Source organism: Nicotiana tabacum, chromosome 7 (genome assembly GCF_000715075.1).
Source record: "Nicotiana tabacum cultivar K326 chromosome 7, ASM71507v2, whole genome shotgun sequence".
In the NCBI taxonomy this organism is placed as follows: domain Eukaryota; kingdom Viridiplantae; phylum Streptophyta; class Magnoliopsida; order Solanales; family Solanaceae; genus Nicotiana; species Nicotiana tabacum.
Window position 1 is genome coordinate 165,333,938 of NC_134086.1, and position 26,673 is coordinate 165,360,610.

A 26,673-nucleotide genomic window follows, 5' to 3' on the forward strand; every position below is an offset into this window, starting at 1 on the left:
CCTTATTAATTAGTTTAACAAAAAATTTAACACTTTTTGGTCAAATAAAGATAATACCAAATAGGATATATAACTAATATATAGGTTCAAAAAGTATACCAAATAAGATATTATTAATACACAAAACTAATACATGCATTATTTTATCTAAGGCATCGCACATGTTTCGATCCCACCGGCCACCGCTATAAAAAGATACTATTATTTCATTCGAACGGGAGGGGACGTAAGCTAACGAAATCTTTTTGTGTGTGGTCCTTGGGCAGCTGGTGGATAGGCGCATGGTAGATTTAAATCATAACGTAGTGATGATGCATCGTGGAGCGTAGCGTGATCACTTCCGCAGTCCTTCCATATATAGTAATCAACTCATATTTATAACTATATGCATGTTGAATGTGTCTCGTTGGCAGGGGTGGAGGCAAATTCATACTTTAAAATTTATGAAATATTATAGCGACACTAAGAAAATACAATAATGTTAACTAAATTTATAATTAAGTATTTATAGATTTTTTAATGTATAACATATGTATAAAATTTAAACAAAAGTTGATGAATTCAAGTAAATTTGCCCCTGCTCGTTGGTTCCCTTTCACAGTCCATGTTGGCCATTCCCTTCTGCTCCATCATTGTGTCTTAAATTCACCATTTCCTGTCTAGTGTGTTCCCATAATTATGACTTCTTCATTGTTCATGATAACCTAATGAAAAGTTTTTTTTAACATCCTAATTATATTTATATATAGCTTAAAAGGATTATGTGTACGTATATGTTAATTCAACATACAAGATTCTCATTAATTTTATGAAATACCATATATAGTAATCAAGGTCGAGGATATATTTGAAGTGCATGTATGAGTGAAGTGAGATTTTATCAAATTAGTATTACTAGTAAATATGATCGCCGATCTAAGGCAACTAAGATTTTGGATACCTAATACCCCTGCTCATTTAATTTGTGACGATAAATGCAGAATTAGTACTCCACTTCTGTGGTCTATATAATTTATTTTAAAGGTTTTTGCACGTATAAAAAGTTACTGTGTATTATAGGCTTAATCTTAAATGACCTTTATATTTCTTAAACATATTACTTAATTAACACTACATGAATCAAAAGAAGTAAGAATAGATTTGAAAAGAAACCATAAATTACTTTTTGATTTTTAGAAATATCAAATATTTAAAATAAATTTAATTTGTTAAAAAGACTAATATTTAAAGCCGAAAATATCGTATAAATGTACCCTTTCATTCTTATAAAAAACATTAAGTATTTCTTATCTCAATAGAGGAGAACCTTAATTTGACGACGTAGACCAAATCATGTCGGGTTGAGGAAGAGGTCAACTCCGTGCTTCATTTTTCGTTGACCTTATCCCTTTTTTATAACAGTACAATACAACACGTCCATTACTTGGCCACCCTTTTTCTTAGCTTTTCGTCATCCCTCCGTAATTTTCTCCTTTTTTAAAATAAGAAAAAAAGAGATAATTATAGAATTATATTTTTAGAAATTACTATATATAGCTCTTTATATACAGCAACTTTTCCCTGCTTTCTTGGTTCTCCACTCTATAAATCCATCACTTTTGCACCAACATATACACAGAAGGCTATAGAGAAAGCAGACGAAGAAATAAATATGGCTAAACTTAGCACCTTTTGCATGATATCATTCCTCCTCCTTCTCACGCTAACTTGCGCTTCTTCCCGGCCGATGAGTACGCCTTATCACGACGTTACTCCGATGGAGCATAGTAAGGTATGTTTATTATTATTGTTTACAATCCCTATGTTTAATTTCAAAATTTTGTTAATTAGCTTCTAAAAAAAAGAAGTTTAATTGAATGAATAATAATTTTTTTATAAATAAATGGTTGAATCCCTCGTCAACATAAGGAAGCTTCTAGTATAATATGGTAGAGGTAATTCGAAACTGTAGGTTCAAATTCTGTGTGGCATTCGTAAAATTATGCTGCACAAATAGGATAATAATAATGAAGTTTTTTTGTTTATAAATAAATTGTTGAATCCCTTCCTCAACATAAGGGAAGCTTCTAGTACAATGATAGATCTAGGTAATTCAAAACTGTATTATAGGTTCAACTATGTACGGCATTCTTACAATAATTTTTTGAATGGGGTTGTTAAAATTCCTGATTTCACCATCAAATTTAGATATTCATATATTTAACTGATTCGGAGGGGAGCTTTTACTAAGATGACCAAGAGGTCACAATTTCGAGCCGTGAAAACAACCTCTTGCAGAAATGCAGGGCAAAACTGCGTACAATAAATCCTTGTGGTCTGGCCCTTCCCTGAACCCGTGCATAACGGGAGTTTAGTGTACCGAACTGCCCTTTTTATATATTTAACTGATGCCCTAATTACTTGCGATTATAGGATAAGGCAACAGCGAAAGTAGAAGTTGACGATAGATGTGAAGGTCTTGGAGAAGAAGAATGTTTGATGAGAAGAACGCTAGAGGCTCACCTTGATTATATCTATACCCAGAGGCATAAGCAGCCTTAAATTTTCTTTTCTCTTTTAATTTGTAATTCTCTTCATTTTTCTTTATTTGATACGTACTGTAGTTCTATTCTTTTTCTTCCTTCTTCTTTTGTAGTTATGGACATGTAGATTTATTAATAACTATTCATGTCCCTTGTCTCATCTGTTAAATTTATACTGATATATTATCCGATCAATCTAGTTTTATATTTAATTTGTTCAAATAAAATAGTATATACATAGCTCACAAGCCAGTGCTTAATTCTGCCTTCTGCATTTGTTTCTATTGTTCTCTCTTCTCTGAGTTTATTAATATGGCGGTGCATGATAACTTCAAGAAGCTACACTTTCCTTTTTCTTTTCAAGTTCTATTCTTGATCCATGGAATTAAGGATTTGTTAAGGTGTACGTGGAGTATTTTAATTGCTAGTTATTTAAGGGTTCAATGCTTTTCTTTAAAGTTTCTTTATGAAATCATTTTTATAATATGATGACACTGGTATTAATTATGCTGTCAACTAGTGATGTGTACGACTTCATCATATATATCTCAACCGATACATGGAATATATATAAAAATAAATATCTCCTACCTTTTGGCTGGAAAAGTTATAGCATGGCTGGTTTATACAATACGGGAGAGAGGTTGAAGTAAAATGATTAGTTGAAGTTTTACGATTAATTAAATTTTACTCCTTACAATAATTTAAAGTGCATATTATGTGCTAACACTGTATTATACTGCTTATTACTATGCTATCTTAATATTAAGTTCAGATTATGTTGTGATTGAATAATTACCATGCCCTTCTTTGGATCCCGAATCAGATTTGTTTTTCTCTTTTTAATTGCATTTTTGTTGTTTTCTTCTTCTTCGTGTTCGTCTATATATATCGTAGGGTTAATCGACATTAACTGTAATAGTTGAAAATAGGGAGAGAAACCAAGACCCCTATAAAACTACTCCATTACGTTTTTTGGTAATTTTATATTACTGGTTGTTTAAATACTTTTGCATACTCCAGATATTATATTGTTGAATACTCCGGTTAGGTATATGGTTCAATTACTTCTTTATTACACATGTAAATAAATATTTGGTGGATAATCTAGAAAGAGCGACGTTAATCTTAATATATTCTTAAGCGTGCTTTGAGAATATAATATTGAAAAGCTGAATCTACAAGGGTCATATCAAATACCACAATTCATAATTTGCTCGACGTAACAATGTTGGTTTGGATTAAAAGTAGTGTAATAAAAGGATTTTCTTCCATTAGTTTTGTCATTAAGCTTTTTCAAAAACTTCAGTAGGAGATGCGGAAGTTATTTAGTTCATTTATAAAAACTTCAGCACTAAATAAGTTGAAATTTTTTTTGTCCTGGATAAGCTTTTTCAAAAACTTCAGCAGAAGATGCTGAAGTTATTTAGTTCATTTGTAAAAACTTCAGCACTATATAAGCTGAAGTTTTTTAATTTCTAGTAAAGCATCAAACTGAGCACAATATCTAATCTGCAGTGAGAAGACACAGACGGCATATATGTAAATTCATTGATAGGAAAAGGGAATTGGGTTCATTATACAGGAAGAACGATCCATACATGTCTACGAGTAACCTTGGGATCTGAACGTATATCTTTACCAAAAATGAATGTTGTTCCGTCACTATAAGAGAATATTTGACTCAATGTTGGTTTATTTTTCAAAAAAAAATTAAGAAAAGTAGCAGCACAGTAGGACGTAATTTTCGTAAGTTATTGTCTGCTAACTTACGTAATTATTTATAATTTGTTTTTAAATAATCTGATAAACATACTTATGACAATCATTCCATGAAATGAAGTTTCATAGCAGCACCAACAGCAGCAGAAGAAAGAAGGAAGAAGAAGAAGAAGAAGAAGGAGGAGGAGGAGGAGGAGGAGGAGGAGAATTAGGAAGAGGAGAAAGGGTGCAATTTTTACCAATGGGTGAAGTTTCATAGCAGCACCAACAGCAGCAGAAAAAAGAAAGAGGAAGAAGTTGTTTAAAAAGTGGGTACAAGTTAAAACTTTTTTAAAAAATAGGTGCAATTTTTACCAATAACAATGTTAACTCAATAAAGAGTAATTTCCAAGATGTAGACCTGAATTTGGGATCTGAAATCCAAGGAAGCCATGGCCTAGAAACACACTTGAATGGCAAGAGGGATTTCGCTGGCAAGTTTAATTTGAGAGGATACTTATAGTGATATCGTCGGGTATAGTTGCCATGTTATGGTGTCCGAGAATTGATTTTGCCTGTCGAGTACAGCGTTGCCCTACTGAAAATAGTGTGAGAATTTCATTACGTTGTCAATGAATATATATAAAAGTTAAATCCTACACATTATGGTAATATATATAGATATATAAGAAAAAGGAAACCGAGGAGGTAGGTTTACCTAGCTATAATTTGGTTAAATAATACTAGTATATATTGTAGTGTAAGTACTACTCCTGTTTCAAAAACTGATTTTAAGCTCAATAAAAGTTCCTCACAGATGAATCTTTTATCTATTTTATCAAGATAGGAAACAGATAAAAACTGAATCTATCTTGATTTAATTTAAGAATTTTTTTTATAATTATGTAGGATCCATGGGTATATCGTGTAAAACTGCTCCACAACTTTATTTAGTGAAAGTTTGATTTTGGGAAAATGACATTGTATAGCCGCTCTTAAAATAATAATTGAAAAATATAAAAAATTTATACACTCTTGCGACTATCGAATGTAACTAATTTTGGTCGCGGGCTAAAAGTGATCTTTGCTTTTTTTCCCTCCTCAGCTCTTCATCAAGAAAATAGGGGCATTTGCATCTAGGGAAATTTTCATTCATATACCATATACGAAACTATATTACCAAATATGTTCATAGTTTGTATATTACCCTTCATGCTAATAGTATTTCTACAAAATATAGATAATGCATTAAATAAGGAATCATTATAGCTGTAGGATTCCTTATTTAGGCGCGCTAAAATTGGGGGGATTAAATATTCTTCCAGATCTTCCACAATGCAAATCACGCACATTAATCTTCTTCGTCAGCTTCATTTCAAATTTAGCGTCTCTGCTTTTTCGATACACTGTATTTCAAACTTTTCTGATTTCACAAATCAAAAACGACTAAATCTTTTACAATTCTTCTATATCAAATGCTATTATGTCCAAATTTCAGTAATACAAAGCAAAGGAAAAGAGAGCAGCAAATCCACCATTGACAACCATTAAAAAGCTTTGAATTCAAATTTGGGTTTTCAAAAATCATTATTTGTTTGGATTGGGTGTTGTTGCAAATAATTGGGAATATGGTTTGGAGTTTATATCTCAATTTTGAGGGGTTTTGGTGAAGATTAGACTTGATTTTAGCTGAATTGTAGAAAAATTGTATTCTATTGTTTATTTATTTTTCTTTTATTCATTTAACTATTGTATGAAAGTTGAACAACATTGTATAAAAATTATATTTAAGTGATATTATATTGTAGTTGTATATAACTTAGTAGAAATAACATACGAAAATTGTAGATAATTTATAGATAAGTTGTATAATATATAATTAGTTGTATGAAAATTATTTTTACTATGTATAAATCAGATACAAAATATACAAAAGACATACTGTATAAATTTTGTATGTAAGTTTTATGTTATTATAGTTGTATTTCACTGGGTGTAAATAATGTGTGCAAGTTGTAGAAAATTGTAGATAAGTTGTATTCCTCTATATCGGGAGATGTTGGCATATCAAGTAACTTTAGTGTTCGAGACGAACATGCATGAAAATAAAGATAAATTCTGTTATGAACAGTTTGTAGAAAATTTGTAGATAATTGAAATTCTGTATTTTCATATTAATTTTTCAAATGATATGCAGTTTTAATGTAAAATAAATGCAGAAAACAAGCCATTGTGAGTCTTATTTGATTCATTCCTCACATTTAACCTATTCTACAAATTCACGCCTCCTTAAATACAATACAACCATACTTTCTTGAATTTAAAGGTATATCAATATATATAAGTTAAAAAACATCTTCTCCTCTGCACAAGTTAGCTCCAAAACAGACAAAGTGGAATAACAAGCTCCCATCAAAATTTTTAACACAAAAACACAAAAGCTCAAAAATAAATAAACAACAGTCTACAATTTATCTATAATTGTTGTAATATAATGTATGTCATGTATTCTTTTTCTTCTTCTTCTTCTTCTTCTTCTTCGAGTTTTAATCTGAAATTCAGTCAAAATCAAGTTTAATCTTCACCAAAACCCCTCAAAATTGAGATATAAACTCCAAACCATATTCCCAATTATTTACAACAACACCCAATCCAAACAAATAATGATTTTTGAAAACCCAAATTTGAATTCAAAACTTCAAAGCTTTTTAATAACTGTCAATGGTGGAATTGTTGCTCTCTTTTTCTTTACTCTTATATTACTGAAGGAACCCGAAATCATAACCATCAAATCGACCAGGCTTGTGCTCATCTTCCTCGGGCACAAAAACATTAGGACAAGATTGCAGAGGTGCCGACAATGCCTTGACTATGGAAGAAATAATGGGATTTTGATACAGAAATCATGGGTGTGGGAGGGAAACGTGGGTGAAGGTGTGAGAATTGGAGAGAGAAACGTGGGGGAAGCGGTATTAGAAGGAATATACGGTACCATTAAATTAGGAGTGTAATTAATACCCTTAAAAACTACTAATGATATATAATTGGTAATTAGGTATACTAAATGTAATTATATCAAACCTTAAACATTGAGGGTAAAATAGTTTCCTATATGGCATAGGAATGTAAAAATTCCTTTCTATATCCGCTTTTTGGGTCACGTTTTAACTTGTGCCCGCTTTGCAAAAAAAATTGCAAGCGCACCCACTTTTTTGCGTAACTTCAGCATATGAGGCTGAAGTAGCAAAGACAATCACGCAAAACTTCAGCATTCTAGTAGACGGGACTGAAGTAGCAAGTTTTTATTTTTGTAACTGGCGAACTTCAGCTCTAGAGCTGAAGTTTTTGTTTTGTAAGTGGCGAAGTTTTTGTTTTTGTAACTGGCGAACTTCAGCTCTAGAGCTGAAGTTTTTGTTTTGTAACTGACGAACTTCAGCTCTAGCCCCAAATGCTCTCTTTTTGCTTTCTATTTCTACTGCAACTTTGATCACACATGGGTCAACTCTATTTTTTCTTCTTTCCTTTTATGACTCATGGCCACATGATTCCTATGTTAGACATGGCCAAACTCGTAGCTTCACGTGGTGTTAAAGCCATCATAATCACTACTCCTCTCAGTGAATCTGTTTTCTCCAAATCTATTGAAAGAAACAAGTATTTGGGGTTCGAATTGGATTGTAAAGGAAGTTGCAATAATAAATATCAGAAGAGTACAATGGAAATAGATGTTGGTGGTGGTGGCAGTTCTTGGCTTAGTTTGTTGAGCTGAACTTCAACAAACAATGGGATCTGATCATACTGGTAAAGATCATTGTCTCTGTTGCTCCATTTTTACATATTCTTGGCTTCTCTCAGAAGGGGTATACGTATCAATATAGAAGAAGAAGAAGAAGAAGAAGAAGAAGAAGAAGAAGAAGAAGAAGAAGAAGAAGAAGAAGAAGGAGAAGGAGGAGAAAGAGAGTTGAAATTGTTTAAAAAGTCGGTACAAGTTAAAACTTTTAAAAAATGAGTATAGGTTAAATGGGGGCGACCAAATAGGGCGCCCCGTGCAATTTTTACAAGAAAATAGGGGGATAAATTCAAAAATAACTAGATTTACAACTGGTCGTTCAAAAATAGCCCAGTTTTAAAAGTAATCGAAATTTATTCACTTTTCATGTAAAGATAAATCTGAGCGAAAACACTGTTTAAAACCCGAAAAATGCGCCAGTATATTATACTGGAGTTCCAGGATAAGTATGCCGGAACTCCAGCATAATATGATGGAGTTCCAGCATAAGTACACTAGAACTCCAACATAATATACTAGAGTTCCAGCAAGTATAATTGTCCAGTATAATATACTGGAGTCAGCAAAGTATACCGGTCCAACATAATATGCTGGAGTTCATAATATGCACCGGTCTCTGTTGCAGCAAAATAGTGGCTATTTTTTATTGACTTCGTAAACGCTGGTTATTTTTGAATAACCAGTCCGAAAACTGGCTATACCGTGCTATTTTTACGAAATAGGGGATAACTGGCAGGCCCAGCCACCAATGAAGGCCCATGTCAACTGTTATATTGGGCCTCACTGGATGTCAACATATTTTCCTCGAAGGAATATCATAGTATTTCGTTAGGAAGAATTACGAAAAATTATTTTATCAAAAAAGAATGTTAACCGTAATTACGATTAAGGAAATGTTTAAAGGTCACAGCCTTAGAGGTTTTAATAGTATATCAAGAAAATCACTTAAGAACTATGACTTACAACAAATCTTTAAGAAACGAAACAAGTTCATTAAAATTCAAACTTATGACACTACAGTTCAAACCATAACTTTTTGATTAACAAATTGTCCTGACTAACTTATTGCAAGTCTACTCAGTAAGCATTTGCCAACATTTTATTTTATGTGCGTTAGATTTCTATGAAAGATACCGAAATATACATAAGTTAATGCCAAACTTGGAATCCACTAGTAAGCCAGTTACAACATGAAGATATTAAGAAACTGCTCATTAAATATTTGTCATCCTTCCGAGCTTCACACTACTTCAAAAGCAAATGCTATAAAGGTTAATAGCTAAAAATCAGTTTATTTTGAGTAGTATTTTTTCTCAAAAGTACTTTTGGAGAGAAGTAATTTGGGTTTGACTAATTAATTTCAAAAGCACTTATGAGCAGCAATTAGTATTTGGCTAAACTTTTAAAAACTGCTTCTAAGTGTATTTTTCTCAAATTTTTTTGGAGAGATACTACTTTTTTTCGTTTCTCCTCAAAAGCACTTTTTTTTTCTTCCAAAAGCTTTGCCAAACACTTCAACTTTGAAAAAAATAATTTTTTTTAAGAAAAAAAAAATACTTCTCGGATTGGAGAAGCATTATCAAACAGGCTATAAATGTGCTCATTTTAAATAAAAATTTAAATTCTTCAAAGAAAGACCAAGAGATGAAGACTAGAAATTAATAAATCAGATCGCTTCTTCAAAAATAAGTGTGTTTGAAGTTGTTATGTAAATTCAGGCCTCATCATATTTGTCTAAAGCGTTTTAGTTATATATGTTAACAAACTAGTCAATTATCATTTTGGATTGAATGATAATGAAGTTTAACTTGTAACACATAATTTGACAACTCCAACTTAGAGAGCCGAAACAATAATTTTTATAGTATAAAGGCCAAAGTATGTCCCTAAGTGACAATCCAACGTTCAAGAGTGTATAATTTAAAGCACAAATTATGAGTTTATATCCCAATCATTGTGAGATAATCACTATCCTTGAACAAAATGAAACAATCACAATCCTGTTAGTTTTCTATTCTGCAAAAAAAAAAAAAAAAAAAAAAAAAAAAAACATTATAACTTTGTGACTTCACTCCAAATAGTTCTTAATGCATAAAGGAAAACACTAGGTGGTATATATTTAGCCTAACGAAATCTTAATAGAGAAATTTTAATCGAAGAATGAGGATAAATGAAGACGAAAACCTTTCAGAATTTGATAGATTTTGAGCTTATTGTTTATGAACAAAATTCTATTTGCTTGTGATTGGTTTAGTTAAGTATGGACAACTTTTAGTAGGCGTTTGGACATAAAAATTGCAATGTTTGAAAAGAAGTAGTATTTGGAATTAAGTTGAAAATTGGTATTTGGAATTTCAAATTATGTTTGGACATGCATTTCACTTGAAAAAATGTTGCAGTTTTGTAAGTGGAGGAAAAAAAAATTTATGAGAATTTTGAAATTTTGGTTTTTGAAAAACTCATTTTCGATTTTTTTTGTTAAAAAAACTTGTAAAATTCCATGGACGAATATATTTTTGAAGAAAAAATTTTGAAAATAAAGAAAAAAAAATTAGTGGGCATTTGGGCTATTTGGCCGATTTTGAAAAAGGAAAATATTAAAAGTTGAAGCTGAAAAAAAGTAATATAATAATATACTAAATCAAAATTGAAATAACAAAAAGAACAATAAGGGCCTTAATTAATACTAATATTGTACCCCGCGCGATGCGCGGAAAATATTAATCATGTTATGCGAACTAACTTGTTTGAACAGTATACCATATTGCTTGAATTAGATTCCAACAACCTTCTTATTATCCAATGAAACATACCTAAGAATCTTGGGTCGATTGGTAGGGTGTATAAGAATAGTGCGGAATAAGGTGTATTAGTAATGCATGGATTAGTAATGTATGTGTTAGTAATGCAAGCATTAGTTATGCGGATATTATTTCTTATTTACTGTTTGGTGTGGTGTATTAAAATTATAATGTATTGCATAATATTTAAGAAAAATAGTTGTTTACAAAAATGCTCTCCATATTCTCTAGCTTTAAGAGACTTTAAGGATAATTTTGTCTTTAACCATGCTAATGCATGCATTAATAGCCTTGTTATTACTAATGACATGGTTTTTTATGCATTACATATATATATGATAATGTCAAGTATGATGTATAACTAATTTACACATGTTGAAAAAATGTACCAAACAAGGTATTAATAATGCATAGAGCTAATGCCTGCATTATTTTTTCTAATACCTCCTACCAAACGACCCCTAAAAATTAGAAAAAAATTCATATAGTTAACCAATAACTTTTCAGTTCTTCATTTTTCTTTATTACATAATACAGAAATAAGGTGTACGTATACCCTATCCTCCCCAAATTTCATTTGTGGAATCGCAATGTAAATATTATTATTGTTGTTGTACATTACCTCTATTCTCCTATTTATGTATATTTCTATTATATTATATAAATTAACTTTGAACCATTTAATGCTTTACCTCTAATCCAAATAATTGCTCATTGAATCTTAATCTCCAATTTTTTTTTTTGGTTTCCCACTCGGTGTCCGGATCCACATTGGGGCCCGATTAAATCTGGATTCGCGCAGGAAAATCTCATATTGGGGGGTAAAGCGCTCCCTAACAAAGGCGATTCCATACCCAGGGGCTCGAACTCGAGACCTCTAGTTAAGGATGAAGGAGTACTAATCTCCAAACTTGCTATGAGCTCTAGAAACAATAAGGTTTCATTTTACAATTCAAATTCAGAATGTTGTTGATGGTAGATAACTTCGTTCAATTATTTGCATTAATTATATATATATATATATATATTTGAGTATTAGTATAAGTTTTGTCGTAAAATTATCAAGTGACTTGTTTTTAGTTTGTCACTTGACTTAACCACATTGCATACTACTCTACAAATATTTAAATTAACTTTAAGCTATTTAATACTTTACCTCTAATCCAAAAAATTGACCTTTGAATCCTAATCTTTACTGAACTATGAACAAATAAGGTTTTGTTTACAATTCAAATTCGAAATATTGTTTAGTGTAGACAACTTCATTTAATTACTTTCATTAATTATGTTTCCTTTCTCTAAGTCTTATGTATTAGTTTTGTCATAAAATTGTCAAGTAATTTAAAAAAACTTGTAAAATTCCATGGACGAATATATTTTTGAAGAAAACATTTTTATAAAAAAAGAAAAAAATATTAGTGGGCAATTGGGCTATCTGGCCGATTTTGAAAAAGGAAAATATTAAAAGTTGAAGCTGAAAAAAGTAATATAATAATATACTAAATCGAAATTGAAATAGCAAAAAGAACAATAAGGGCCTTAATTAATATTATAGGTGTTATCGGGCGGGCTGAGACGGGCTGAACGGGGAAAACCCCAGCCCGTTCGGCTAGCGGGTGGGTTGGTTAACGGGCTCTTGGCGGATTGGGAAATTTCGGGTTTTTAGGGCCCGTACGGGTTCGGGCGGGCCGGGCTCCAGTTAAATTTTTTTAAATTAAATTTTATTTTTCTTATTCAATGTTATTGATAGTTAAGTATTTGCAAACTTTTAAGGGTTAGAATTAAACTTTGAAGTTTAAAGTTTAAAGTTTTAAATTTGAAATTTGTATTTTAAAATTATAAAATTAAAATTAAAAAGTAAGTGACTATAAAAAATTATTTAATAAGACCAATAGGCAATATAAGGAACACACTCCGAAGGCTTTCATTTATATTTTTAATACTTCAAATTAATTTGCAAGTTCTTTTTTTATTTTTTTATTTTTGAACTTGCAAATTTAAGGGTTTACAATAATTATAAAAAATAAGAAATAGTACATCACATGTTTTGCATCATTTTTGTAAGTTCTTCCACGTCAACATGAGGTTCTTGATTTTCGGCATTGGTTGAATCAGAACCATAAACCATTATATCTCCAATTTCTTGGTCCTCCTCTTCGTCTACCTCGTCACGCCCTTGATTTCGCCGTTCTGATCTTATCCAATTTCTGAAGCACACTAGAATTTTCAAAGGGTTGTTGCCCAATGAATGACGGGTATCTCCTAGTTGCTGCCTTGCTTGGCTAAATTCGCTCTCTGATGCGACTGTTGAAATCGGCACATTTAGCACGTCTCGAGCCATGGCCGAACGAACAGGAAATTAATTTGAGTTGCTCCTCCACCAACCCAGCGGTAGAAAATCCTCTGTGAGGGGATCTGGTGACTTTTGCAAGTAGAATTGTAGTTCATCAATATTCCTGCTATTGGTTTGTTGATGCTTTCCTAGTGTAGACCAAATCAAATAATCTTGAACACAATCATCATCATCCATAGTTGTTCCAGATGTTGAAGGATTAGTTGAAAGAATATTTGCATCTACAACCGAAGAAGCATCAACAATGTTAGCATAATAATTATATAAAGTTTGTAAATGTGTGTGTAGCTCAGAAATACAAGTGTCAATATCAGGAGTTTCAGTTGGTCCAATATCCATATAAGTATATAAAGCTCTAATTAATTGGCGACACTTTATCATTTTGACAGTAGGGTTTAAAATAGCATCAATTAGGTAAATATAGGGAATTGGGTAGAAATACTTTTTAAACTTATCTAGCATAGATTCAACAATAGTAGCATATCCTTCTTTCTGCTTCAAATTATGTAGTAAAAGAGAAATTTCAGCAATATGAACTAAACCATTTGAAATGGTAGGATAATAAGCTCTAGAAAACTCAAGTGTAGCCACATAAATATTTTGTAAAAATTGTACAACATCATGAATGACTTCCCAAGTTCTAGATGTTAACAAACGGTTAGGATCGGTACAATGAGAATTAGCAACTTCAGTTATAGGCATTCTCTATTTATAACAATATCTTAAGAACAAATAAGTATAATTCCACCTAGTAACTATTTCTTCAGGCATGAGTATTGGTTTTAGTCTATAGTGTACACATTTTTCCTTAAATGTATTTAATCTAGCACTTCTATTATTTCCTTGAATTACACCAATAGCTCTCCTAACTAAAGTAATTTCATCTCTAAATAATTCAAGGTCACTCTTCCCAATCAAGTTATAAATATGACATGCACATCTAACATGAAATATTTCAGGAAGTGGTGGGTGTAGATGCAATTTTAATATTATAATAGCAGCGTTGTTGTTAGAAGCATTATCAAATGACATACACAAAACTTTTTCTGCAAGATTATAAAATATAGCAACTTCATGTATAGTATTACTTATAAATGCACTAGTATGACTTTGATCTTCATCATATTTAAAAGCAATAATACGTTTTTGCATAAAAAAATTATCATCTATCCAATGTCATGTAACAGTCAAATAATCATTTCCATTCACAGCACGACCAATATCAAAAGTGAGAGAAACTTTACAAGGAAGACTTGCGAACAAGTAATATATATATGTCTAATATTGTCCAAAAAGCCTAAAGATGTCAGCTCTACAAGTACTTCTAGGAATACCTTTAAACATAGGGTTATAAATTTTTTGAATATAAGTAACCAGATACAGTGAAGAAGCAAAACTAAAAGGTAAACAACCTAAAACAATCATTTTAGCTAATTCTTCCTGATCTTTCTTAATATCGTATTTCCCAAATAACCCCCAGTACTCGGGTTAAGTTTTTGTTGCCCAGATGACTCATCTACTCCCCAATTAAGAGGGTGTTTCTCTTCCATATGCCTATGAAGTTGACCCGTTCCCCCTCCTTTATCGGACTCATGTTTATAATGTTCACTACAAATTTTAAACTTTACATAATATTTTTTATCTTTTAGTCTTTCAAAAAATATGCAACACTTACGTCGTAATCGTCGATTCTTCTTAATAGGGAGAGGAGGCCTACTTGTTGCACCCCTAATATTTTAAGTTTGACTAGCATTACCAGGTGTAGGTGGTGGTGTTTCAAGATTATCGGGTGATTGAATATCATCTAACATATCATCTAAACCATCATCTACACCCAAATTTTCTTGCATTCACTCATAATCTACATTTAAATTTTCATGTGAACTTTCATAAATATGTGTAAATCTATTAGAAGAACCAATACCACCTCTTGTTCTTTTGGAAGTTTTCTTACTACCACCTCTATTAGTGCACGCCTTTTGGCCGCTCTAAGTAAAATCCATTATGTAAATTAAAGTAAGAAATTAAACTTTAAATAAGAAATTAAATTAAGAAACTAAATTAATAATTCTAAATAATAAAATTAGTGTACACCAAATAAGAGAAAGAGATGGAACGAGTGTACCGGGATTCCGGATGCCGCACTAATTTTGAATTTTTGATATCAAAAATCAAACTTCAATTGATAGACCGAAACTTGATAGATGATACTTTATACTTGAATACTTGATACCACACTTCACTTGAATACTTGATATTTGATAATAATAATTTTATAATGGCTAAACTAAATAATGGATGAAACTTGAAATAATAAATAATTGAGAATTTGAGATTTGAGAATTTAAGAACTATAATATCAAGAGAGAATTGAGACTTGAGAGAGAATTAGAGTAGTAAGAGAGTGAATTGTGAGAAAAAATGAAGAAGAAGGGGGGCTATTTATAGATTTTAAAAGGTTAAAAATGTAATTTTTCAATTATTATGGGTGGGAGGGCTATATTTTTAATGGGGTGGCCGAAATGGCCATTTTTGCAAAATCTGGCCGTTCTCCAACGGTCATTTCTCAATTTGACCGTTGGGAACTGTCCAATTAATTTTAAAAAAAATTCCAACGATAAATGGGCTGCTAACGGGCTACAGCCCGTGTACAACCCGTTAAGGGATGTCAGGTTAAGCGGGTTCGGTGTACCGTTAAGCTGAACGTGTTCGTCCAAAACCAGGTCCCCCTACCAACCCGTCCCAGTCTGCCCTGTATGCTACAGTACCGGGCTGAACCGAGCTGACTCGGGCTGAAGTGGGTTGAAAACGGGTCAGCCTGGCCCGATTAACAGGTTTAATTAATATGCATTACTTTTGTTTGGAGCTGAAGTTCCAAATTTAGGAGACTACTAGTTAACTTATCCGCGCTTTGCGCGGTTAAAAATGAATCAACCAAATAACTTTTTTTTATAAATTTTGTTAAGAGAAAGAGCTAAAAAATTTATAATACCACAAAGATAAAATTTATAGATGTACCATAAGACATACATACGGGGAAAAAATAAATAAAAAATCACTAAGGAAAAGTTACATATGAAAAAATAAAATAGAAAAATAAATCTAAAGAAAGCATCGCACTTTTTGTAGTTCTATGATAAGAGTGTGTTGGGGAGTAATATTCTCAGCTATAAGAGAAGCCCGCCATGCCTATTTAGATATTTTCATAAATTATACTCGGAAGAATTGTATTATAAACTATACTAAGCCCCCCACTCAGTAATTGTATTTAGAGGCATTTAAGATTTTAAAAATAAGAAAGTACAAAAATGTCAAAAGAATGAATAGGTATTCATGTAAGAGAGTGCTATGTTACAATTACTAAAGTAAAAGTATGGATAAAAAGATTGGGACATGAAAGGCCACATAAATGGATGTTTTATTAATACATGATAAATAACAATTATATTGTTAGAGAAAAGTTGAGTAATCATATTTAGAGACGTTTGCACTTGTTAAATAATAAGGTAAATGCAAAAATAGGGAAAGCACGTTGTCTTCACGTTTTTAAAAATTAAATAGTAATGATAATGTATTACTATTATGAAGCACATTATGAGATTTTCAATGATCTAAAGAATCTGTATAAGAAAGATGTGACATTTCAACGTATTGTTATGGGTATGAAATTTTTGTGGCTTAAGTCAATATTATATATACTCCGCAAAATAGAAGCCGAAAAAGAAGAAGAATTCAACTGAATGACCAAGACAACAGATATCATAGAGGCATCGACTTTTGGCTATCATATAAATGATGTGTCACCAAAACTTGTCATTAGAGATAGCAGAAGTAACCGGACTGATAAAGCATTCCAACACATGTTACATATATTATTAACCAATTAAGAGATAATAAAAAGGTATGATAACAAATAAATACAGAAAGTCTCAATTATCTTATTGAAGACCGAACAATCAACACTAACAATGTGAACAAAATACATATATATACGTGCTTGCAAATTCCACCATGACCTTCAAAGAAAAATGCGTGCTAAATTTGGGCTCTCTTTACATTTTATGAATGTGCAAAGTTACCATAATAAACTAAATAATTTTGTTAGTTGACAGCGTGTGAGAAAGAAACAAATCCCACATATGGAATACTGCAAAAGAACATAAAATGAGTCACAAAATTAGTGAAGTTCCACCATGGCTCAAAAGGGAAAATAAAGACAAATAGGCATGGATAAGGATAACCTGCCTTGTGTAATTTCCTCCTTTCACTAATTCGAGTTCAATTTACCACCTCATGGATATAACCTAAAATATAAACTATACTATCACTACTAAAAGAAAGAAGAAAAGTCTTTCACCACACGAATTCTTCAAAATATGGTAAACATAGATAAAAGAACACAATAAAAAAGAAGCCAAAATAAATCTGACAATTGATTTTAAAGTTTTATATAGAACACATAGTCGCTGACCACTGGTGGTAGATACCTCTTGCAATTCACTGCTTTTCTTAGATCCCCCGGATTTTCTTATCACTTACAATTTATTTATACTAAGCTTTTTGAAAAAGAAAATGAAAGAAGATTAATTGCCACCATTATGTTAAATGTTGTAACCTTCCCATAACCAAGAAGGTGTCGTTTCAAATTGCGAATGTTATTTGTATTAATTGTTGCAGCCGTTCCACTCTTTTTGGAAGAACATGATTTTTGGAACATAAATTGCAATACTAAATTGAAGTTCCTATTATGATAGAGACATAATAAATGGAAAATAATAGGGGAAAAGCAAGAAAAAACGGGAAAAGGATAAATGGGAAATCTCTACCTCTCCGTCTTCACCCACAAGATCATACAATCTCAACATCATTGTTGTGTCCCTGCCAAAGAAACCTATGTTAGCTGATTCCAAATTTGATTTTTTAGTAAAAAGATGTTCATATTAAATATTGGTAAGTAACACATGATAGAAAGACCACACTATAGCTCTGCTGCAATAGCAAGTAAGAATAAAACCATACAATTAATATAAGAAAATACCAGTTTATAGAGGCATAAGTAGGAGAAAAATGATAAGAAGTTCCTTAAGTACTGCACTTGGAATTCTTGTTAATTAATCTTTTGCTGCTTGCCTGAAGCTGATAACCATGAAAATTAATACTACAATACACATCTTGAATGATTAGCTTAGCATGAACCCCATTTCTAACAATAACCTGATGTATAACGGAGGTCTAATAATGATTACCCATTTGAGTTGTTCAAAATTGCTCGAATAACATTTCAATCAAGAAAAAGCAATCATTTTATATATTCAATTTACCTGATGCACTAATACCAACCAAACTACTTCAGCCATTTCTCGTTTTCATTTCCAACTCAAAGAAACCAAATAAATAATTCAGCATGATACTAATTATAGCAGCATTTGTTTCTCTTCTTTTATTAGTATATTTAAGAAACAACATAAACAAATCCACAATATGCAATCATTTTCTACTACTCATATAATGCTCCAAACATCTAAAATTTTACCAAATTAACGATCAATTCATCGCTCAACTTCTGCGCACCGAATCTATTTTAAGATTTTATGTTTTTTTGACCTAAAGGTAAATCACCAATAGCTATAAGACACTATTTTGATTTACAATTTTTTGGGAGTCCTAAATTGTTTATCAGCTTTGTATCGAGGTACTTAGAATATCAATACCCACCTTAAGCATAATAGATAGAACTTAATATTGTTGTGTGCTTAGTATCTTGATTAATACATGTATATCATTTATGCGGGGGCTATGTTATATCTCTAACATATCCCTCATTTTGATTCATTGGTCAGTGCCATCAATTCTACTATTTAGTCTTTTTCCTCGTACAACAAATCTTACTTGGTCTTTCCTAAAGTTAAGGTCATTATTTCACAGCTGATCAGGTAGTTCAATAATGTTAAAAAGCTTAAACAATTCCATAAGTTCGTGCAGAAAATGCTAAAATGGCTACACATTAGAAAATTCACAAAAAAGGCAGCAATAAAAATTCAAATAAGCAAAGTAAGCAGTGGAAAGCAACATCTATATGGAATGTTTAATATTTTATTTTTTGGGTTTCTACCTTATTAGTTATCTTCAAATTAAGTTATCATGTCATCTTTTAGAATGTCTCCAAGTTTCAACTTCTTATCTTAAAAATATGCTTTCTCAAGAATGAGAAATAAGATGAGGAAAAATGACTATAGGAACACGAAAAAAAAGTACCTTGTACTGGACAAAAAGAGACCACATACCTAATACAGAAAACAACAGTGGCAACATCTGCATCGCATAGAACGGAAGGTCCCCAACTTCTTCAAAAAATCCAACAAGCTTCTTCTAGAGTCTGCCTTTCATCCAACTTTCCTGCAATTCACATTCTCTGTCAATATTCACCAAAAGCCAACTTTATTCTCTGGATAAAAAGAACTCTACAACGATGTCTTCTCTAATGTTCTTATTAAACAGAAAGTGCATAAAGGATGGGGCAAAATAAGGGGCAAGGACAGGGAGAAACACAGGAAGAATGCAGATAAGGAGAGAAATCTGGTAGCGAATGCTGCATGTAATAGAGCACCATATTGCTACCTCCTAGGCATGTGGAGGACTATCCATATGCGCAATGTTTGTGCAGAAAAATAGATTAATCAATCGCTAATTTGACTGTGAGGCAATGTTACATCCTCACATAAAATGAAACACAAAACAGAAATCGACAGACAATACAAATAAATTCTTTGTATTAGGAGACACAATCTAAAAATGCCAAGATAATATATGTTGTTGCACGACTATCCGACATCAAAAGTATGAGATGGTATTGAAAATACATTCTACCATTTACGATATATAACGCATGGTCCTAAAGTGAATTTGAATGTTTAAAATCAAATGCTTATAACTGAATCTGATCTAAAAGAGATTAAAACCCAAAAGCATACACGTAGTACCTAATGCATCTCTACCCCTTATATGAAGAGCAATTTGAAGGAGTTTAAAAATATATACTTTGATGACCACATCATTAAGGAAAAGTAGTTCCAATTCTTTTTCTTGTAGCGCTAAAGCAGAAAACATACTTTGTTTATTTAATACAAAGAGAACAATAAACCTCAAAAGACAACATTAATAGAACCAAAAAGACCACATAATTTAATTACCGTGAAAAAAAGTATAGACTATACTGAATCTCAAAACTTGGAGCAGCTTCAACTTTAGTATATCTTTCAGCACGAACCTACTTTCACCTCACAATATAGCGTTTGTGAGTATTGCTCAAAGGGGGAAATTCAATCTGAGAGTGAAATATATTATAAAATTGACGAAAAAAATATTCACATGTATGTAAAAAATCCAATGTAAACATCCATTTAGCAAAAAATGAATTGCAGAAAAACCCCACCAAAATAAAGAGCTTACACTTTGAAAGATGAACGCCATAGGAAGAAGCTAGAATTTGAGATTGAAGAAAGAAACATACAGATATAGGAATAGAGAAAGAGAAGGCAAAAGAGAGAAATAGATAAAATGTGTAAAATACTATCAATTTGAAATTAAATGACAAATAACAAACCCAGACACGATGGGCGGAAAAACTGTAGAAGATTTAGAACCACAAAAAAAATAAAAGAGGGGTATGTGGCAATTCAATTTGGGGGCAAAAGCCACACAGTTTATACATAAAAATAAATGGCAAAGTAAAATAACATTTATGCTCGTGATCGACCAACAAGTCTTTTATGACATGTCAGTACTTGATGCTCAAAGGGTTCGTTCAGCAAGAAGTAGCAGATAAGTTTATCCCAAATTGGGAAACACAGAGTTGTATGTTGTTCCTCTGTACTTGTAAATAATGATTCTGGAAATTAGAACGTTAGCTTATAAACGTAAATATAAATAAAAACAGAAATTAATTCGAGTCCACTGAATTCACAGTGTTTCCTTAAGGAATTTAATCCCCTCCTAGTACCCAAGGTTATAGATTATTTCCTCCCAGGATAGAACGAATTACACACTGGTGTAGCGGTACTTCAAACCCCAGTGTTTCAACGAACACAAAGTTCGGCAACAAATCACACTTATGGATGCTTTGTTTGTAGTTAAAAACAATGCAGAATAAGGAGGACAACTCAGAAGTCGAATGGAAATTCTGATAGGAAGGAATGCAAAGTATAGCCAATGTTGAATTCTTACTGAAGAGAATATCAAATTGCAATTCGTTTTTCCAGTGTATACGCAGTGTATACAGAGTGTATATCTAGTATATGCAGAGTGTATATCCAGTGTATACAGAGTGTATATTAAGTGTATACAGAGTGTTTCAAGTGTTTTTTCCGATGTGTTCTTCTTTCTCTCCAACTTATGCTCTATTTATAGCAGTTATTTGAGAGAAATCCGCCCCTTCCATGGTGCAACAAGCACTAGATCATGGAGAAAGCACTTACATGGTGGTATATACACTTGCTTGGTGGGAGGAACACTTGCACCATTGTGGGAGGTGCACTAGGCTGCATTGTTGCTTAGTGTTGCAACACAATACACGGATTGGAAAACATCCGTTACAAACACGGATTATATCACGTTAATATTCACTATTAACAAATAAATTTGGTCCAAAAAATTAATCAATCGATCGATCATTTGACCAAATCCGAATCCAAATCCCATTTCCCATTCACTCTAATTTAAGACTATTTCATCTTAAACAAAAACTCAACAATCCCCCACATGAATGGGGAATGGCTATATCATGGAAGTATGCATGAAAAACTTGTGTGATTTGCAAACAAGAATTATTGCATCTAGATAAGTAGGTTTCCCTTTGAACTTTCCGTAGTGAACTTATGTCGGATATACTCGGTCAATCAGTAGATTTGATATCTTTGAACCGTCGAACTTTAGTGTATACCTAGACAACCATAAGTCACACAATCAATCCCTTAACCGTCTTTGGTTCTCATTGTTGTGTTCGTTTCAGCCATGAACACTGCCTGGTTTCATAAGTGCGTAGAGAATTGGCCTTGCAAAATTCTCCTTGAAGCGGCTAACACTTCACACATACATAGGTGATTCCTAAACGTGTCATCTCATAGATACACTATTTGATATACCCTGTATCAAATTTAGAAATCATTAAAAAGCCTTAATGCTTTATCCTTGGTACTGAACATTGTCTCATCACGAGAATGGACTAAAACAAATTTTGTTGACAATGTTGAACCGTCATTAATGACTTTGTTTGATCTCCTTGAACCTAGATCTTGGGATCTCCAGTCTTCTAGGTAGAGTTACCGCCACAATGACTTGTTCTCGGCCATAGTCCCATTCCCCTCGATGATTTCTCAACTACCTCTCTAGTTAGGCCTTTTGTAAGTGGATCTGACACATTATCACTTGACTTTACATAGTCAATCGTGATAATTCCTCTAGAGAGAAGTTGCCTAACGGTTTTATGTCTTCGTCGTATATGACGAGATTTACCGTTATACATAACGCTCCCAGCCCTTCCAATTGCCGCTTGGCTATCACAGTGTATGCATATTGGTGCCAACGGTTTGGGCCAAAATGGAATATCTTCCAAGAAATTCCGGAGCCATTCAGCTTCTTCACCGGCTTTATCTAAGGCTATGAACTCAGCCTCCATTGTAGAGCGGGCAATACATGTTTGTTTGGACGACTTCCAAGATACCGCTCCTCCACCAATAGTGAATACATATCCACTTGTGGACTTCGAATCAGTTGAACCGGTGATCCAATTTGCATCACAATATCCTTCAATCACCGCAGGATATTTACTGTAGTGCAAATCAAAGTTTTGGGTATGTTCTAAGTATCCCAAAACTCGTTTCATTGCCATCCAGTGAGATTGGCCTGGATTGCTCGTGTATCGACTTAGTTTACTTATAGCACAAACTATATCTGGTCGTGTACAATTCATGATGTACATTAAGCATCCCAACACACGAGCATAATCCAATTGTGATATGCTTTGGCCTTTGTTCTTTGCTAGTGCAAGATTCACGTCAATTGGAGTCTTTGCAACTTTAAAGCCCAAGTGCTTGAATTTTTCAAGTACTGTCTTAATATAATGAGATTGTGACAATGCCAGGCCTTGAGGAGTCTTTTGGATCTTAATCCCCAGAATTAAATCTGCAATTCCCAAGTCCTTCATATCAAACTTGCTAGTTAGCATACGCTTAGTAGCATTTATGTTGGCAATGTTATTACTCATTATCAGCATATCATCCACATATAGGCAAACAATGACTATGTGATTTGGAACATTTTTAATGTACACACATTTATCACATTCATTTATCTTAAAACCATTTGACAACATTGTTTGGTCAAATTTCGCATGCCATTGTTTGGGTGCTTGTTTTAGTCCGTAAAGGACTTAACAAGTCTACATACCTTATTTTCTTTACCTGGAACCACAAACCCTTCAGGTTGTTCCATGTAAATTTCTTCCTCCAACTCTCCATTTAAGAAGGCCGTTTTAACATCCATTTGATGAATTTCAAGACCATACACTGCAGCTAATGCTACTAACATCCGTATGGACGTAATCCTTGTAACTGGGGAGTATGTATCAAAGTAGTCAAGACCTTCTCGTTGTCTATACCCTTTGACAACAAGTCTTGCCTTGAATTTATCAATAGTGCCATCATCTTTCATTTTTCTCTTAAAAATCCATTTAGAACCCAAAGGTTTATTTCCAGGAGGAAGATCAACCAATTCCCATGTATGGTTGTTCAATATGGATTCTATTTCACTATTGACTGCCTCTTTCCAGAACAATGATTCCGAAGAAGACATAGCTTCTTTAAATGTTCGAGGCTCATTTTTCAATAAGAAAGTCACAAAATCTGGTCCAAACGAAGTAGACGTTCTTTGACGTTTACTACGTCTTGGATCCCCCTGATTAAATGTACTTTCTTTTGTTTCTTCCCGAGGTCGTTTAGATACTTCACCAATCGACTCGCATTCCTTTTTATACGGATATATATTTTCAAAGAACTCAGCATTATCTGATTCTATAACCGTATTATTATGAATGTCGGGATTTTCTGATTTATGAACCAGAAATCGATATGCTTTACTATTAGTTGCATATCCTATGAAAACACAATCAACTGTTTTCGGTCCTATTTTTACCCTTTTGGGTTTAGGAACTTGCACCTTTGCCAAACACCCCCACACTTTAAAATAATTCAAGTTGGGCTTCCTTCTTTTCCATTTTTCATATGGAATGGATTGTGTTTTACTATGGGGTACTCGATTTAGTATTCGGCTGGCCGTAAGAATGGCTTCCCCCCACAAGTTCTGTGGCAAACCAGAACTTATCAACAATGCGTTCATCATCTCCTTTAATGAACGATTCTTTCTTTCCACAATCCCATTGGATTGGGGAGTGTAAGGGGCTGTTGTTTGATGAATAATTCCATATTCTAAACATATTTGTTCAAAAGGAGATTCATATTCACCACCCCTATCACTTCTTATCATTTTGATTTTCTTGTTAAGTTGCGTTTCAACTTCATTTTTGTATTGCTTGAATGCGTCTATTGCTTCATCTTTACTATTAAGTAAGTAAACATAGCAATATCGAGTACTATCGTCAATAAAAGTTATGAAATACTTCTTTCCACCGCGAGATGGTATTGACTTCATGTCACAAATATCTGTGTGAATTAAGTCTAAAGGATTTGAATTCCTTTCAACCGACTTATAAGGATGTTTAACATACTTAGATTCCACACATATTTGACATTTTGATTTTTCGCATTCAAACTTAGGCAATACTTCCAAGTTTATCATTTTTCGCAAGGTTTTATAATTGACATGACCTAAACGTACATGCCATAAATCATTTGACTCAAGTAAGTAAGAAGAAGCTGAAGTTTTATTATTAGTTTCAACAACTATTACATTCAGCTTGAAAAGGCCCTCAGTAAGGTAACATTTTCCTACATTTCATTCTTACTAATCACTACCTTGTCAGATACAAAAACGCACTTGAAACCGTGTTTTACAAGAAGTCCAGTAGAGACTAAGTTCTTCCTAATCTCGGGAACATGAAGGACGTTGTTCAAAGTCATGACCTTGCCAGAAGTCATCTTGAGAAATATCTTACCGTATCCTTCAATTTTTGCTGTAGCAGCATTTCCCATAGAGAGCGTCTCTTCGGGTCCAGCAGAAGCATATGTAGAAAATGCTTCCCTCACAGCACAAACATGGCGAGTGGCTCCAGAATCAATCAACCACTCCTTTGGGTTTCCTACCAGGTTGCATTCAGAAAGCATGACGCACAAGTCATCAACATCATCATGCTTTTCTACCATGTTTGCTTGACCCCTTTGCTTGTCTTTCTTCCGAGCACGACACTCCGTAGATTTGTGTCCGGTTTTCCCACAGTTGTAGCAGTTTCCACTGAACCGCTTCTTGCTTGGGTTGTATTTCGGACCAGAAGCCTTCTTTCTCTTTTGTTATCTTCAACAATATTTGCTCCCATTATTGTTGAATTTCCACGGCCTCTTCTCTCAGCATCTTTGTTGTCCTCTTCGATTCTCAATCGAGTAATGAGATCTTCAAGGGACATCTCCTTTTGTTTGTGTTTCAAATAATTTTTGAAGTCCTTCCACAATGGAGGCAACTTCTCAATTATTGCTGCTACTTGGAATGCTTCATTGATGACAAGACCTTCAATGAAAATTCCGTTAGTAAAATTACTAAAAAATTTACTTTCAATATCAGTATTTATTTGAAACATACCTTCAGCAAGTAGATCATGAATAATCACTTGCAATTCCTGGACTTGGGTAATAACAGACTTGCTATCTACCATTTTGTAGTCCAAAAATTTTGCGGCGACGAATTTCTTCATCCCGGCATCTTCAGTTTTGTACTTCTTTTCAAGTGCATTCCACAATTCTTTTGACGTCTCCACGCCACTGTATACATTATACAGATTATCCTCCAGCCCGCTAAGAATATAATTCCTGCACAAGAAGTCAGAATGCTTCCATGCCTCAATCACGAGAAAGCTATCATTCTCTGGAGTTTCATCTGGAAGATCAGGAACATCTTCCTTGATGAACTTCTGTAGACATAACGTAGTCAAGTAGAAGAACATCTTTTGCTGCCAGCGCTTGAAATCCATCCCGGAAAATTTTCCAGGTTTCTCTGCCGGTGCCAACGCCGGAGTTCGACTTGTCGATGCGTTGGCAGTCATCATCGGAACAGCTTGATTTCCGTCATTCGCCATTTTTAATGTAAAAATGACACAATCAAACGTTTAATAAACGTTTAAAACTGGAGTGAAAAATCACGTAGATTTTAATCTCCAACAAAATGCCACGAAGGTTTTAAAACTGGAGTAAAAATCACGTAGATTTTAATCTCCAACAAACCGCCACGAAGGCTTAACTCTCCAAACGGGAGTACACAAAAAACCACAAAGGTTGGAAACAAGGT

The 26,673-nt window shown here is 33.0% G+C and overlaps 1 protein-coding gene and 1 long non-coding RNA gene across 2 annotated transcripts; one reads left to right on the top strand and one right to left on the bottom strand.

Annotated features, from left to right (window-relative positions):
• The first annotated feature begins 1,437 nt into the window (after window positions 1-1,437).
• On the top strand, window positions 1,438-2,608 carry LOC107762251 (uncharacterized). Its single transcript, XR_012693677.1, has 2 exons — window positions 1,438-1,771; window positions 2,413-2,608. It is a non-coding gene; the product is annotated as an uncharacterized LOC107762251 (long non-coding RNA).
• A 16,905-nt stretch (window positions 2,609-19,513) lies between these two features.
• On the bottom strand, window positions 19,514-26,597 carry LOC142162411 (uncharacterized). The gene is made up of 3 exons (XM_075218758.1): window positions 25,972-26,597; window positions 25,729-25,899; window positions 19,514-19,563 (listed from the first exon to the last, which is right to left on the bottom strand). The coding sequence occupies exons 1-3, from the start codon at window positions 26,462-26,464 to the stop codon at window positions 19,514-19,516; spliced, it is 714 nt and encodes a 237-aa protein (XP_075074859.1). The 5' UTR covers window positions 26,465-26,597.
• Window positions 26,598-26,673: the final 76 nt, after the last annotated feature.

Excerpts from the sequence above, each read along its gene's own strand:
- LOC142162411 (XM_075218758.1), bottom strand. The coding sequence starts at position 26,464 with ATGGCGAATGACGGAAATCAAGCTGTTCCGATGATGACTGCCAACGCA. Across the intron at positions 25,900-25,971 it reads TCATGATCTACTTGCTGAAG|GTCTTGTCATCAATGAAGCA; the intron begins GTATGTTTCAAA and ends TTTTCATTGAAG. Across the intron at positions 19,564-25,728 it reads AGATGCTGAGAGAAGAGGCC|GAAAGTTGGATGAAAGGCAG; the intron begins GTGGAAATTCAA and ends TGTGAATTGCAG.